This window comes from Fringilla coelebs (genome assembly GCF_963513975.1).
Source record: "Fringilla coelebs genome assembly, chromosome: 19".
Taxonomy (NCBI): domain Eukaryota; kingdom Metazoa; phylum Chordata; class Aves; order Passeriformes; family Fringillidae; genus Fringilla; species Fringilla coelebs.
Genome location: NC_140045.1, coordinates 9,573,890 through 9,588,971, shown reverse-complemented (window position 1 = coordinate 9,588,971; position 15,082 = coordinate 9,573,890). Strand labels below are relative to the sequence as shown.

At 49.6% G+C, this 15,082-nt stretch overlaps 1 protein-coding gene across 1 annotated transcript in view; it reads right to left on the bottom strand.

Annotated features, from left to right (window-relative positions):
- MYO15B (myosin XVB) overlaps positions 1 to 15,082 on the bottom strand; it is a gene marked incomplete at both ends in the record, with an annotated part of 43,644 nt that overhangs the window by 14,191 nt on the left and 14,371 nt on the right. Inside the window, 22 exons of the mRNA XM_084218779.1 lie at positions 317 to 413; positions 898 to 1,119; positions 1,679 to 1,773; positions 1,918 to 2,028; positions 3,362 to 3,449; positions 3,655 to 3,752; positions 3,944 to 4,023; positions 4,115 to 4,321; positions 4,751 to 4,823; positions 5,505 to 5,677; positions 5,758 to 5,993; positions 7,551 to 7,646; positions 7,751 to 7,881; positions 9,410 to 9,467; positions 12,243 to 12,279; positions 12,397 to 12,487; positions 13,144 to 13,253; positions 13,415 to 13,590; positions 14,033 to 14,150; positions 14,256 to 14,380; positions 14,755 to 14,800; positions 14,893 to 15,041. Coding sequence (XP_084074905.1) covers positions 317 to 413; positions 898 to 1,119; positions 1,679 to 1,773; positions 1,918 to 2,028; positions 3,362 to 3,449; positions 3,655 to 3,752; positions 3,944 to 4,023; positions 4,115 to 4,321; positions 4,751 to 4,823; positions 5,505 to 5,677; positions 5,758 to 5,993; positions 7,551 to 7,646; positions 7,751 to 7,881; positions 9,410 to 9,467; positions 12,243 to 12,279; positions 12,397 to 12,487; positions 13,144 to 13,253; positions 13,415 to 13,590; positions 14,033 to 14,150; positions 14,256 to 14,380; positions 14,755 to 14,800; positions 14,893 to 15,041 — 2,617 coding nt within the window. The remainder of the gene's footprint in view (positions 1 to 316; positions 414 to 897; positions 1,120 to 1,678; positions 1,774 to 1,917; positions 2,029 to 3,361; positions 3,450 to 3,654; positions 3,753 to 3,943; positions 4,024 to 4,114; positions 4,322 to 4,750; positions 4,824 to 5,504; positions 5,678 to 5,757; positions 5,994 to 7,550; positions 7,647 to 7,750; positions 7,882 to 9,409; positions 9,468 to 12,242; positions 12,280 to 12,396; positions 12,488 to 13,143; positions 13,254 to 13,414; positions 13,591 to 14,032; positions 14,151 to 14,255; positions 14,381 to 14,754; positions 14,801 to 14,892; positions 15,042 to 15,082) is intronic.

The following is a 15,082-nucleotide window of genomic DNA, read 5'->3' as shown; positions in this document are numbered from 1 at the left end:
GGCACTTGAGCTAGTCAAACCCACACCAAAACTGCCACTGATGGCACAGTTCTCACTCTTGCCTCAGGCAGCAAAAACCTCTTTTCTAGAGTGAGGGAGGATGTGGCAGTCACATGCCCAGAGATTTCTAGAAAACTGGCCCCACTACAGCTCACAATCTGAATTGTAGCTAGCTGAACAGGAACCCCAAACTCCTGTGCACACATCACCAGCAGCTCCTGCAGGGATTAGCTGGATTCCAGACAGGGAGACAAGAACACCTGGGCATGCCAGGAAGGTGTTGATGAGTGAAATTCCCAAAGTAGAAGACACTCACCCATCTTCTGGAAGTACTCTCTCTTCTGCTGGAAGGTTTCCCGAGGACAATCATCATCCTCACTGCTGGAGAACTCCTCTTCCACATAGTCATAATCCTGCTAACAGTGCACAGCTTGTTTAGTTAGCACCAGCCAGCAGTACCTCAGCAGTGCCCTTCAGCTCAGGGGTGATTTTGTCTCAAACTGTTCTGATCTAGAACCTCTCCACATCCAGGAGTGTCCCAGTAGGTCAGCTTCTACACAAGGAACCCTCAGCCAAGCACAGAGAAGGGGGATTATGTTAGAGGCCCAACACAGCTTGCTGGATGATAAAGATCTCAGAGTAATTAATTTTCCTGTGGGAAAAATCAGCTTAACTGGAAATGAATTGGCCAACCCTGCAGCCAAACCTCCACAGAGCACAAGCCACTGAGTTTGAACCTTAGAGACACAGCAAGCAGAGTTTGAAAGGTCTCAGTATCATCAGGAAGCACAAATCTCTGCTCTCCTCTCTGCCAAACCACAGCCACACAGGGATGGATGCAGAGCAAACACCAAACACAAATTCAAACCAAATCCAACCACTGCTTGTTTCTCATACCAGCTCTTTGGCCTTAGCTGGTGGCTCTGGAGACCTTGATGGTGTTGCAGCAGCCTGGCTGCTGGGAGGCTTCTTGGGTTTTGGGAGAGTGGCTGGGGCTGAGGCTTGTGCTGGGCTTGAGACTCTTGGCCTTGAGTTCTCAAGAGACTTTTGCTGCTTCTGCAGCTCCTGCTGCTGCTGCTGCTGGGAAATGGTCATGGCTTGAAGAGTCATCTGCTGGGCCTGGGGAAGGAATTGCAATGTCCATGAGCTCTAGGCTACACAAACCCAGCCATCAGTCACAGCCTGTCCTGTTTTTTCACTGTTAATCAATCCCAAAGCATCCACATAGCACATGGTGAATTTCCCAGTGTGTGGGCAAGGCATGCCCAGGGAGTCTTCTCCCACCTGGCCAAGGATGCAGAGCTCCTAACACCCCCAAAGGCTCAGCTGCCAGCCTGGGACTGCCCTGCACTCACAGGGCTGTGCACAGAAAGCAGAACACTGCAGGCCTGCATCTGTAGCAAATCCCATCTTAAAACCCCGTGGGAATTACAGCTGAATCTCCTCAGGGCCTGCTCCTTACTCACTGATGGTGCCTCAGTGTCCCCATGGACACAAAGGGACAAAAAGAGGGTTCCCAGTTTTGCAGTCTTAAATAATGCCCACTTCAGACAGTTCACCCCAGCAGGTGAGCAGAGAGTGACACAGAGCAGGCCCAAAGAGGAGGAGAGCTGGGCTCCCCCTCCAGGCACAAACACCAACTGTGGCTCCTTCCCAGTTCCTGGGCCCTTCCACTCACCATGAGCATGGCCTGCTGGTTGATAAAGGCTTGCTGCTGTGCTGCCAGCTGGCTGGGGTCTACAGCTGGAACCATGGGCTGGGGCATCACCATGGCTGTGAAAGACAACACACACATCTTCAAAAGCCTGCAGGTGAACATTCCCCACTGAGCCCCTCAGCTGACACTGAAATGCACAGGCTTCACTGACAGCCCCCTTCCACCCCCTCAATGTGCAGTTACAGAAACACTGCTCTTACCTGGCATGGGTGCAACCCCACCAACCCCTGGCATCATGGGCATGGCTGCTGGCATCCCCATCATGGAGGGCATGGGCTGGTAAACTGGTGTTTGAGTCATTCCAGGCAAGCCTAGAGGCAAAAGACCTAGTGAACAGTGCTTTGGAGAATCCCAAATGAAAATACCCTGAGCAACCCCAGAGAGCACTTCTGGTGCTCTCCACATGCACCAACCACAGCAGGACACAGCAAAACTCAGGTGGAGAAAGGAAACCTAAGAAAAATGTGTGGCCTGCCAGATTTTAAACAGCAGTATCCAGACTCTGTTTCTGCAGCCTAGCTTTGGACACCACCATTTTTCATGATTAAGCTTATAAACAATTCCTGCCTGTGTATGATTGCAGAGGGCTTCTCTTGAGGACTGGGCAAAGATCTCTGGGGCTGGGACTGTCACATTGGTCTCTTTGCAGTGGGTGGCAAGGCTGGATGAACAAGGAGCCCTGGTCTGGATGCCATTGTGTGTCATGGGGAGGAGCTGTGGGGAGAAAGGAATTCCTCTGCTCCCAGCAGTCAAGTCCCATATGGGGTCACAAACAAACCCCACTGAGTGTGAAGCCAGAAGAGCAAGGGGTGTGGGGGTCAGACTCAGCTGAGAGGAATCAGCACCCAGCACAAATCTGCTGAATCATTATGTCCTCACCAGTGAGAATGGCCCTGGGATGATCACCATACACCTCACTCAGCTAAGAAGCCACTAAGTGACAAACTGGCCTCAGGCCAGTGATCTGTAACAGGGCTTGTCATGGCCCAGAGCCTCTCCAATAGCCAGGAGCAGTCCCTGCCTCAGGAATGACTGACCTGGACATACCCCACCTTTCTGAGACATGGGTGTGTTCCTACCCATGCAGATTCAGATTTGTCAGTGCCATTAATATATTGGTGTCTGACTCCACCCTGCTGCAAATGCCAGAGTCTCAGCTCCACAGAAATGAGGAAAAGCAAAGAAACCAAACACACAAACCAAAACCTCTTCAGGGTTCAGGCTTACTAACCTAAGGAATAGCTACAGATGATGGGAAGTTCTGTAAGGAAGTAATAAAAAAGATTAAAACCACCCCTGATAAAGGCACCAACTGTTTTGTGAAAGCATGGGGTGAATAGAAGGTGAATACATGACTTACAAATATTTGTCTAGGGAAGAGGTGGCCTGGGTCAGAAACAAGCTGCTGCTGCCATGACCCCAAGGGCAGCTTGGAAGAGAAATTACAAGCCCAACACAGCAGCTCCCTTATCTAACACCTCTGCAAGGCATCTGTCTCACCTGGGAGTGAGGAGTGCAGCCTGTGCTAATGCTCAGTGCTCTGCATGAACCAGCTGAACATGCAATAATTAGCATTTAAGGGGCTCCCTGACTCTTGCTCACTGAAGGTGATGTAGTCCCAGGTGTCCCCATGGCCTTACAGACCTGTGGAAGGAAAGATTCCTCTCTGTGTGGGGCCAATCTTCCCACCTCCTTTCATGCGTCTGGTGAGATTCTCCCTGCTCTCCATATCCTGCATCAAAATAAACCCAAAAGAGTTATCTGAGCTCAGAGGGACAGACTTCCCAGAGGGAAAGACATTCAAAGGCATGTCTGAGCTGAGCAGACACTAGCAGACACTGCTGAGCTGGGCAGTGAACAGGCAGGAAAAACTTGAAGCACTCACAGGGACAGGAGAGCTGCAGAGAGAAGGCAGGAGGGAACATCAGGGCACTTACAGATACTCTGGAGCTCTGATGCAGCACAGGGCTGAAGAGATCATCCACATAGTGATCCAAGCCCACAGGGGTCCTCAGGTCATCTCTAAACCTTGGATCTGGGAGCAGAGAGAGGTCTGGTGACAAGGCAGGTAAGAAACCTTCCCCTGCCTCCAGCCCCCATTAGTCATGGTTCAGAGTGGAGCTCTACAACAAGAAGAATCCCCTGACTCCCCCTCTGCCCTGATGCCCTGGCTGGGGCCCATCTGGCCCTTCCCAGTGTCAGCCACAGTCCTGGGCTAAAGCTCACCTGGATGGAGACCAATAAGTTCTGGAGGCAGGCTGGGTGGGGGGAAGGCAGGGGCCTGGATACCTGGAGCAGGAGGGATCCTGTTGAAGAGGAAAATGAGATGAGGAGCAGAGTGCTGGAAGCTGGGTGACAGGGCCACAAGTGGTGGGGCAGGAGGAATGGGTGGCTCACATGCCCAGCTCAGAGGACTGCAGGATGCTCCTGTCCCTTTCTGGGGTGATGGGGTACTCAGTGGGGGCCCGGGAGGAGTTAATGAAGTTGCTGGTGTCCTCCATCTCTCCAATGAGGTCCAGCACAAAGTCACAGCCCAGCAGGTCCTGCCACGTGTTGCCAGTGAGCATGGAGATAGACCACCCTCGAGTGCTCTTGTCACAGCCCCTGGGAGAGGAAAGGTGTCCAGGCAGGCAGGGGAAAGGGAGAGGAAGGAAAACATTACATTCAGTGTCTTTCTGCCTTGTCTATCCTAGATTAAATCCTTTAGATTTAGGGTGTGAATCAACTATTAAGTGCCCAGGATTAGAAACAAAAATAGAATCATTCAAGATTTGTCTTTTTTATCAATTCCTTTTTTCTCTGAAACTGCTCTCAGAGATCACACCAGTGGTTCCTCTGTTCCTAAAGAAGCCCATTGTTTATGGTTGAGGGTTATTTAAGGGTGAAGAACGGAGCACAGGCTGGAGTGGGCAGGAAGTGAGTATTCTACATGTGACCATATAAATCCCAGCCTGCAGACCAAACCAGGCTGAACCTTAGGGCTGGGGACAGCCTCCCTCACACCCCCAGACCTGCTCCCATCCTCTGCAGTACCTTGCACTCAGGATCCAGGCTGCATACTGCTCCCCTGTCATCCAGGACTCCACCTCAGCTGAGAACTTCTCCTCTGGCACAGAGAGCAAAGTCAGTACCCACAGCCTCCCTGGCAGGACCCAAAGCAACACCCACATTCCATGGGACACAGGCAGAGCCCAGCTGGAAAGTCTCACACACTCCTGAGCAGGGCCACAGGAGAACTAAAAGCTCATGGAAGGCTCCACATGGACACATTCACACCCAAAATATCTGTTTGATGGCACAGGTTGGCATTTCCAACCTGACAGGTGAAAACCCTTGCAGTGTCCTGGTTTGCTTGGGGATCACTCCACTCACAAGGAGCCAGAGTAGGGACTGTGTTCTGTGTTCAATTCATAGAGCTGCTGGTCGCTCAAGAGGCATCTTCAGGTAATATTTGCAAAGGGCAGAAAGTCCCTGTAACAAAATCCTGCTGCATGGGCTGTAATGGATAGCAGCTCTGTAGAGATGCACAGCCTGAACAGCCCTCTGCTGAGCAGGGCCCAAACCCAGGACAATCTCATCCCTCAGCCCGAGAAGCAGGTCCCACCAGGCCCAGACTTTGCAAGTTTTGGGTCTAAATTCAGATGCTTGTTTCCCCCATGGTTGTACCAGCAAACAGTGTTCTGATCCACTTTACTCAGTTGAGGGAATTATTTCCCAAATGATGATTTCTACACTGGAAAAGTCCTTAGAGACTAAAAGACAGCAGGAGGGCAGAAGACTGAGTTACCATTAAAGGTATGAACATCCAGCACCATCTTCCCTCTCCTCTGGTTTGCTGTCCACTCCAGCTGGGTGGGAGGGTACGCCCGAGCAGGCTCTGTCCCTGCGCACTGAGCTGCCGTCAGCACCTTGCGCTGGCAGACAGCGCTGTAGCCCTCCATGCCATAGTCTGACACAAACCTAGGAGAAGGAACTGCATGTAGCACTGCTCACCCCTCTAAACCCCCCTGTAAGGCTGCCTCGGCCTTTTCTCCTCTTACTTCAGCAGTGGCTTCTCCAGTGCTGGTGAGGGGCCGAAGCAGCTCAGCAGAGTGGCCATCAGGAGCCAGCCTCGCTGGCTGCGCTCCATGTCCGGGTTCCTCCAGGTCTGGGCAAACACCTGGCTGAAGATTTCATTGCGCAGAGCAGCATCACTCAAACCTCTGCCAGCAATGAAGTTGCCCAGCAGGACCTCCTGCCAGCCATGGAGACTCTGGTCACCGATGAACCGCAAAATCTGGAAGCATCCGGGGCAAGAGAGAGAGAATTGGAGCTGTAACCCTCTGTCCCAAGCTCTGGTGTAAGACTTGGAGACACCAGGAGCCTCTGTGGCCAACAATCAGATTGGGGCCTGCCCTCAGGTTTTTGTGCATCACCAAAGTGCTGGGCAATTTGGGAGGCAACCAAGAGATTGGATCCTGACTAAAAGTCAGGGTGACTTCAGTCTCTTCTGAAGTATGACTCAGAATTTGGTCTAGGGCAAAATATTTCCCCTTGGGCAGGGCTTAGACACACAAGTAAATTACCATAGGATACTTGCTACTGAGCCCACTGAGTGTTTAAAGCCTTTGGTGCAGTTAATATTATACCAAGGGTTGTGGGATGTGGTGTCTCAACACAGTCACTGAAGTAATGATTCAGCTTCTTGGCTATGCATATCGACATCTTCAATGCATTTTTAGTTTGTATTTCTCACCCTTTCATCCTCTACACTTCAATATGTCACAAATTAATTTTTTTTTCTAAAATGGACAGCTTTGGAAAGAACATTTAAGCATAAATATAATTCTAAATAAATAAATTCTAAAAACACCTAATGGTACCAAGTGTGTCAGAGATCCACTGAGAAAAACAGGGGATGGTGGTTGTTTAGTTCTCATGGAATTCTTTGTAGCAAATCCCTACTTTATTAGCAAGGGAGAAAAACTGCCTTTGATCTTTAGAAAAATAATAGTGTTCTGCTTAAACACAATCCCCTTCACAAGATTTTATTGAAGCTTATGCTTTTCTATAATTGGGATCACAAGGACAAAACAAGAGACTGTTTTTAGGTATTAACTTTCTTAATGGGCTTATTTTAATTCCATGTAATTCCCCAAAAGATGACCAGATTTACTTAGAAAGTATCTGGAGTTTCATTCTATTTTCAAACACTTTAAAGAAGAAATATAAAGAAATATATTTTTCACATCCCCAGAGATGAAATAGCACCATCCCCTTCACACAAACACTACAGAGTGAGGGTGTGGCTCCAGGTGTACTTTTCCTGATGACAAAGTCCCTGCCCTTTTCCAGCCTTTAAACAAAAGTCCACTGTCCCCTGTTGGGTACTGACACATCTGTGAGCCTGAGGTGACATTGAGATGTTTGCTATAAACCACATCATGGAAAAGATCTGGGTTAAATGAAACTTTTTTTTATGACTGACAGACGAGCAAGGGGTTAAGACAGGTTCCCTTATCAATGCTACTGAGTCTGGAATATTTGGATATTAAAGTTTAGCAGTCCTGTTCCTATATGTCCTGCAAAATTCTGAGGCTCCATCACCAGGCAATTCACTTTGATCCCAGTAGTCTGTGGCTGGTCTGTGCCTCCCCAAAAACACAGCAACCTTAAGGGGCTGTGTGTGATCTCTGTCAGGCTGCTCCAGGGACTAGAAGGAGCAATTTATTCTGCATTTCCAGCCCTCCATGTATAGAACAGTATCTACCACCAGCAACTTGTTGTATAAAGGCATCAAAACATTGTCTGTGCCCACCTGTTCCTCAGCAAGGTCAAGAACAACGTCTCTTACCAGTTTGTTTATCTCAAGTGCACTCTCCTGGTGTTCAGCATCCAGGTGGGTTAAGGGGTGCTGCAGAGGCTGACCAGGGGCAGGGAAATCCGGCTTCTACAATGAAACAAAATAAAGATAGAAATATTTGCTGCTGCTGCTGCTAAAACCAGTGTGTCTGCCCACAGGGGAGGCAGTGAAGAGAGATAAAGAGTTCCCACCTGGAAGTGTGATTTGATGAAGGAGGAGAAGGGATGGCTGTTGATGGTGGGTGGGAGGGAAAGGTCATCCTTGACCTTGACTTCTGGGGGCTGTGTCTCAGTTATCTGGTTGGCCTGTGCTTGGTGTCGACCTGCAAGGGAAGGAGGTCTGGTGTGGTGGCAGGACACAACTCACAGAGCAGCCCCTGAACCAGCCCTGGCTGCAGGGACACCCAGCCCAGCCCTGCTGCCTCAGACCCCCAGCAGGCACAGCCTCACCTCCCTGAGAGCACAAGGACTCCCTTCAAGGAGGGAGATTTCACAGCTCTGATCTTTCAGACTCTTCTCCCCAGGGAACACCTGGAGATTCAAGGCTGCTCTGCAGCATTTACAGGCAGGAAATGCTGAGCCCATACAGAGATACTGCTGACAACTGCCCAGTCCACAAGGAAATGAGAGGTCTTTGTAATGAAGCATTTCTCGTGGATAAGAGGAGCAAACATCACTAAATTTCTCAATGCAGCACAGCTCCTGTGCATTCCTCTCTCTCCAGCTGTGTCCCTGATGCTCTCCAATCCTCCCCATTTACATCCCATCAGCTTTCATTTCCAGCAATTTCACTGTTCCCTGAGTCCCTCTGGCTTACATTGCTCACTAGACCAGCTGATAGTCCCTGGAGGGCTCTGCCATGAAATGGGAGCTATTTGGGAATCCAGCACAGTCTGCTCCAATTCACCAGACTCTTCTGCCTGATTGTCTCCCTTACTGTCCCCCACAGAAGGCCACAGGCACAGCTAGCTTTGGCTTTGACACCACACAGACAGACAGACAGACAGACAGAGGCAAATCCTGCCTCAACCTGTTTGCAGCTTAAATATTCACATTGTACAGAGAGCTACAGAGGAAACACAACTGCACAAAACTTCATGCTCAGGGTCAGATCAACAGCTTGAGAAATTTTTGCACTTAGTGGTATTTTGGTGATTTGAAAACCAGTTGGTGCATCCCCAAATTGATAAATTAACACATACTCAATTTTACATTGCTACATTGTTACATCCTTAAGTTATTATATTCTTATATCCTTGGACTGATAAATTGTTATATCTCAAGTTATTACATTGTTCCACAATCAAGCTGTTACCCTGTTTCTACTTCATTCCATTTTAAACTTCATTTTGAGGAAATAATTTTTAATGAAACCTAAAAATACTTCTTTGAAATTGTCAAAACTGTTGTTTTCTTCCCCTTCAATTTCCTTAAGGATTTTAGAGTAGGTAAAAGATGGGTTTAAGTTTTTCCACCCCAGATACTCATCTCTGCCAGAGACCTGGGTTCATTAAGCAGTTTGCTGTCACAAAACTTTGACCAAAGAGTTTTGTATCATCCCTGCCATCAGTTCTACCAGCCCAGTTCAAAAGAAGAGCTGAAAAATTAACAAAGATACTGATTTTCGAGCTGGTGTTCTGTCCCCTGGCCCAAGTTGCTTTTCCTCCCTACCGTGTCAGGAAACAACATCCATGGTACCATTTGCTTTTATCATATTTACACTGCAATGATAATGAATCAAATCCAGCCCAGTGACAGGCAGCAGGGAGAACAAAGACATGCTTTGATACAAACAAGGAAATACTCAGTGAAACAGTGCAGGAAAGGGAGGGAAGGAGGAGGATTTCTCACCTTCAACAAAGTGCAGGAGGGCTGCGAGCTCTGCAGGGATCTCCAGCAGCCCCACGTCCTGGGGACAGAAACAAATCAGTCACTGGCTGCCAGCAGAGAAAAAACCACATAAAACCCTGAGCTGAGACTGGGTGAAACTGCCTTGGAAAAGCTGCCAGGACAGGGATGGAGCATCTGAGCCAAAGCAGTGACTTCTGCCTCCAGAAGATTCAGAGCCATTGCAGACAGGAGCTATTGCATGAACACAGCTGTGTGACATGGGTCAGCACAGGAGGGAAAGGGAGCAATTCCTAAATAAAATATCAACTGCCACAAGGGGAAGGACAGGAAAGTTGGCTTTCTTTGACTCATCCCTCATTCCTATCAAGTGTGGCACATTGCACTGTAGATATTGCACCTGAAGGGTAAGAGCCATTTCCTCCTGCCCTTTCCTGACAGTTTCCTTTTGATTTTTCAGTATCCAAAAGTGCTGCAGCATAAAATGAGACCTGATTCTGATCTTTGATGTATGTTGGAGGTTCCAAAGAAAGCTCAGATCTCTCTCTGGGTAATTCAGATGAGAATCTGGCCAATGAGTTTTGATTTTTCACTGGTTTGCACCTTGCACTGCTGCAGGGTATGAAGCAGATAGGCCAGTACAACACAGTGTGTCAGCATCATTGCATGTAGAGTCAGCTCAGGGCATTTCAGACAGAACAACTCAGATTAAGGCACTATAAAACCAAGCCAAGGTCAACAAAACAAAACCTGAGGTTTTGGGGTTTTTTGGTTTCTTGGTTTTTGGGGTTTTTTAAGATCTGCATAGTAAAGCCTCTTGTCACCAGCACATTATTCTGACATCTCTCTCCACTTAAAGACAGATTCACAGCATTTTTGATCAGTTTGATTTTGCTTATAAGATATTTGACTTCAAGTCTGGCTTTTCAATGGTGTATTCAGGAAGTGGACTGTGAAATTCCACAGTTCTGGATCCACACCAGAGGAAGCAGGTGATACAAGAGCACTCAGGGCTAATTTTTCTTGTTGTTACTGGCAGATCTATAGAGAACTGTGGATAGTATCAATTCAGATGTGTGCAAATGTGTGTCCAGTCAAGACACATGAATAATGGCATTAGTTAGAAGTGCTGACACAGGCTACAAGTGTTGTGAAGCCTTTAATACATCCCTTCCTCTACATCAGCTTCTGTGAATACATTGATGCAGAAGTGTCTCATTCTCACCTCTCACAAGAGAAGGTGATTGCCAAAAATAATCTTCACCTCTGAAGACCAGGGGAAGCGCTGTGAGCAAACACAGTGCTCAGGCTCAGAACTGGCTGATGGTGCCTGGCTGTGCCCAGAGCATGGGAAACACTGAACTAATGAGATATTTCTGTATTAGAAGGCCCTTGACAGCATCTAACCTGCATTCTGTACCAGGTTCCCGACACATGTGTGCCCTCTCTAGATGCTCTGTTGTTCCCCAGCAAACCTGGGCTGAGGAGGCACAAGGGAGGGAGACCACCTAGAGAATCTGATTTTGATTCCAGACCCTCCCAGACCATTTGATAACTCACCATTCCTTGGCTGGGACTATTCTCTGTGTCACCACAGGCCAGGGAGCTCCTTCTTTGTTTCCTTTCCTCTAAATCCTGCTGTTAGGAGATGAAAGGGGGATAGAGGGTGGCAAGATATGTGTATGAATTAAATTCCAGCTGTTCTGGGGGCAGATGCTGAGGGTGGCCAGGAGATGGTGTTCTGCTCCAGCAGATAAAATGACAGAACAGCCAAAGAGCCTTCCTGGGACCCCAGCACAGTGTATTGAGAAGGGGCTGCCCAGGCAAAGACCTGAGCTTTGCTGAAACACCTCCTGCCCTTCCTGACACAGTCCAACCGTAAGAGCCTCCAGCACCTGCCCAGCATCCTGCCACACCTTCCCTTGCTGGGCATTTGATGTGGCTCAGGACAAAAGCACCCAGCAGCTGCCAGAAATATTCACCCACCTCCTTCAGCATCAAAGCACCTGAGATCAGCCTGAACAGGACAGATGAACTTGTCCATGGAGGGGGGATCCTTTAGAAAGGTGGGAGAAGCTAAACTGCCTCACAGCTCTGCCCTTTCCCATCCATCCTTTTGCTCCCCAGCCTCATCACTCACCTGAGATGGGGAAGGAGGGTCTCTGGCTCCTCTGCCTCTCTCCTGCCTGTCAGTGGTGCAGAGCACTGTGACTACATGGGAGCTAATGAGGGCTGGGCTGAGAAAGACATTGACAAGCTAAAGTCCAAAGGGCAGGGCTGTGGGGTGGGGGAAAGGAGGAACTTCAGCAGGTGAACTTTGAGACCTTTGCTGCTGCTGCTGCATGTAGAGACCTCATCCAACAAACACTAAAGGAACAGAAACAGATTCAAAAGAGTTGCACTGTTGTGGTTACCTGGGAGAAAGAAAATCTGGATCCTGTCCAAGTGGGAAGGGCAAGAAACAGAACAGAAACTCATGCTGTGCTGGACATGGCAGGAGAGGAGGCACCTCTGCAGGTTTGTATCAACACCACTGTCCTTAACCCTCTGCCCCACCGTGCCCTCAGCCATGCCAGGAGCTGTGCTGGGTCCTTCCTTTGTAAAGCTGACAGCTATGAGATGTTACTGCTACTCTAAGGAGGAGTGGTCTGATTTCCTCTTTCCAGATTAATTTCAATAGTAAGGAAATGGCCCTTACCCTTCAGGTGCAATATTTTAATTTTCTGATTTTATTTTAATAGTTTGTGCAGAATACATTATACCCATTGGACAGAACCATGGCTCTCTCCTGTACACTATTTTCCATCTTCTCAAAAACCTGCCATCCTGTTCTCACCCCAGCTGATTTCCAAAAGGCCAAGGGCTTGAGCAGCCTGAGGCAGGTGTAAGGGATCAGGGGAGGATCACCGTGGACTGAAAGAATCTTGCAATTCAGTCACCATCAGTAATTGAACTGGGCAACAAAAAAAGCAAGATGAACGACCCCTTACAGCTTGAGCAGAACAGCAGCTCTGAAGAGCAGAGATGGAACTAGCTCTTGTCTCACGTAGGGCAACCTGGAGCGATGCCTGGAGAGGCTGCCTAGAACAGAGGCTAGACAGAGTTAGAGATTAAAGTGGGTATTCATTAAAGGCCTTCAACAGGCACACCTTGGGCAGTGCAGGAGCCTGGCAGAGGCTACACCCAAGATGGATGATGGTCATGAATTTTTCAGACAGATACAAGTTTGGTCTGTCTGCATATCAGGGGTTAATTGTACAATTACGGCTTCAGATAATGAAGTCACATTCTCCCAGTTTGCTTCCCCCAATTCACTTCTGTTTATACTTTTCATGCCTGATGGTGTCCTCGGTTCTCAGGCCTGGAAGGATTGTTTTGTCTGACCAAACTGTGAAGAGAGCTTACTAACACTCTGTATGGAGTTCAGAATTACACCCTATGCAGGATCTGAAAAATACAAAAGCTAAAGCTGAAGGCATCATTGCCACCCTGGCTGGCACAGCCAGACCCATGAATCAGCTGTGTTTGCAATACTTGTGCCAACTGTGCACGTCATTCAGAGAGAGAAGGCTCCAGCCTCTCTGGTTCCTTCATTTGGCTATATTCATGTCAGAGAGAGGGTGAAGGAGTGAAGGACACCTCACTGGGCGAGGACACCTCACCTTCCAGAGCCACCCCTGCCCTGGCCTCACCCAGTCTCCCTCTGCTCCGGGCAGAAACCTCCCCTCCTGTACAACCTTGCTCTGCTGCTACCTGGCAGCGCTTCCTCCTCTGAATCAAAGGTCTGGCAATCACAATCATGGTTTTAAATTGCACCAAAGTCTTCTTCAGCCTCCTGTAACGCTTCCTAGAGGATGAGAAAAGAATTGTCTGACGGGGGACACGCCGGCCACGCAAACACGCACGGAGCGGGCCGGGAGCCGACGTGAGGAGGGGCCCGGACATCCCCACCCGCTGTCCCGTGGCAAGGCCAAGGGGCTGTCCCTCGGCCGTCCCCTGGCTCCTGACCTTGCCTGGTAGCCTCGGAAGTGAGCCTGGATCAGCGTGACTTTCTCCTGGAGCACACGGAGGCGCCGGCGCTGAAGGAGGCGGCGGAATTTCCTCTGCAGGGTGAGCACGGCCCAGCTCTGCCTCTGCTGCCATCGCCTCTCCAGCAGCTGCCGGCCCTTCTCCTTCAGAAACACCTGGGCAAAGGCAGAGCTGCTGACCCTCGAGGGAAGCAGCAGCTTCTCCCAGAGCTGATCAATAAGGAAAACTGCTGGTTTGTCCCTTTGTAGCCTTCAAGGGTTCCTGCTAAGGAGACTGGGGAGGGCAGGAGGCACAGGTGTAAGTGGCAGATGTGGATGCATTTGTGGTAGACAGGGAATCAGGGAGGGATGAAAAGTAGAAGCCCAGGAATGCTGAGTATACAAAGGGCTTGGCCATGCTACAATAGCCTGGAGCTGGAGTTAATCTGAAGTGCTAAAAATGCCTCCTTAGTACTTGGGACAAGAGGCAAAGGTGAGAGGGGAAGGTGTGCAAGGCCCTCCCTCTGTGGGCAGAGGCTGAGCTCCTCTCCCGCTTTGCCAGCCTGGGAATGGGTGGGTGGGGCTGTGGAATCCAGCCGGGATTCTCTGCAGGCATCACCTTTGTCACCCCAATCTGGTAGAGGTCCGAGGGGTTCCCCAGCACGTGGGCCAGCACTGCAGCACAGCCTTCCCTCTGCTCCGAGCTGCTGGGCCTGCTCCCAGCCAGGAGCCCGTACCTGGCACAGGAGGAGTGGCTGTGACAAAAACCAGGGCTGTACGGGGAGCCCTCGGAGAATAAATCCTCCAGGGCTGGGGGATCCCAAGCCAGGACACCCCTGTACCTGGCCAGGAAGCTCTGGAATGGCAGATGGACTGGGAACCCCTCCTTTAGGATGTGGATGGCCTCCAGTATCCCAGAATGTCGCAGCTGACAGTTGACATATTCCACATCAAAGACATTTGACAGCTGAGAAGACAAAGCAGAAGAAAAAATGAAAACCAAGAAATAAAGAAAAATTAAAGAAAGGAGACTGAAGGCAGGGGGTTTAGAAAGGGTGTCCTTCTCTTGTCCTGTCCTTGGATTGGATCCTGCCAGGTGCTGTGGGCCATGGAACACAAAGCCCAAGGAATACTTTGGTGTCCAGCTGACCCTGGTTCTGCTCCTGCAGCACAGGATTAACTCACATGGCCACAGGGAAGGGTGGGACACAGAATGGGGAAGAAAAGTCTCAAGTTTTCAAATAAAACAAAGAAGTTTAAATCCCAGCTGTGAAAGGAGAGCTGTTGGAGGAGAATGAAGGAACTGAGGGACTCCATAAGGAGCTGGGGGTGCTGCCCTACCTTCCTGGGATTAGGGGTGATGCAGCGGATGAAGAAGGCATGGCTCCTGCAAAACAGGAGGAAGAACCTTGGATCACCCTCCTCTCCATGCTGACCCTGGAGCACTTCACACTCCTGTGTGCCAGCAGCATCTCTCACCCTCTCAGCTTGGCTGTGAGGTCCTGCAAAGACTGCTGGAATTTGGACACCAGTGTGGAGGCCTGAGGCCTGAGCCCTCTGCCCCTGCCCCCCAGCTCCCTTCGCTGACCATAGGCAGCTTTAGCCCTCTGGAAAATCTGAGACACCACCTGCAAAAACAAAGAAATTACCAGAACCCACTGAACTATGT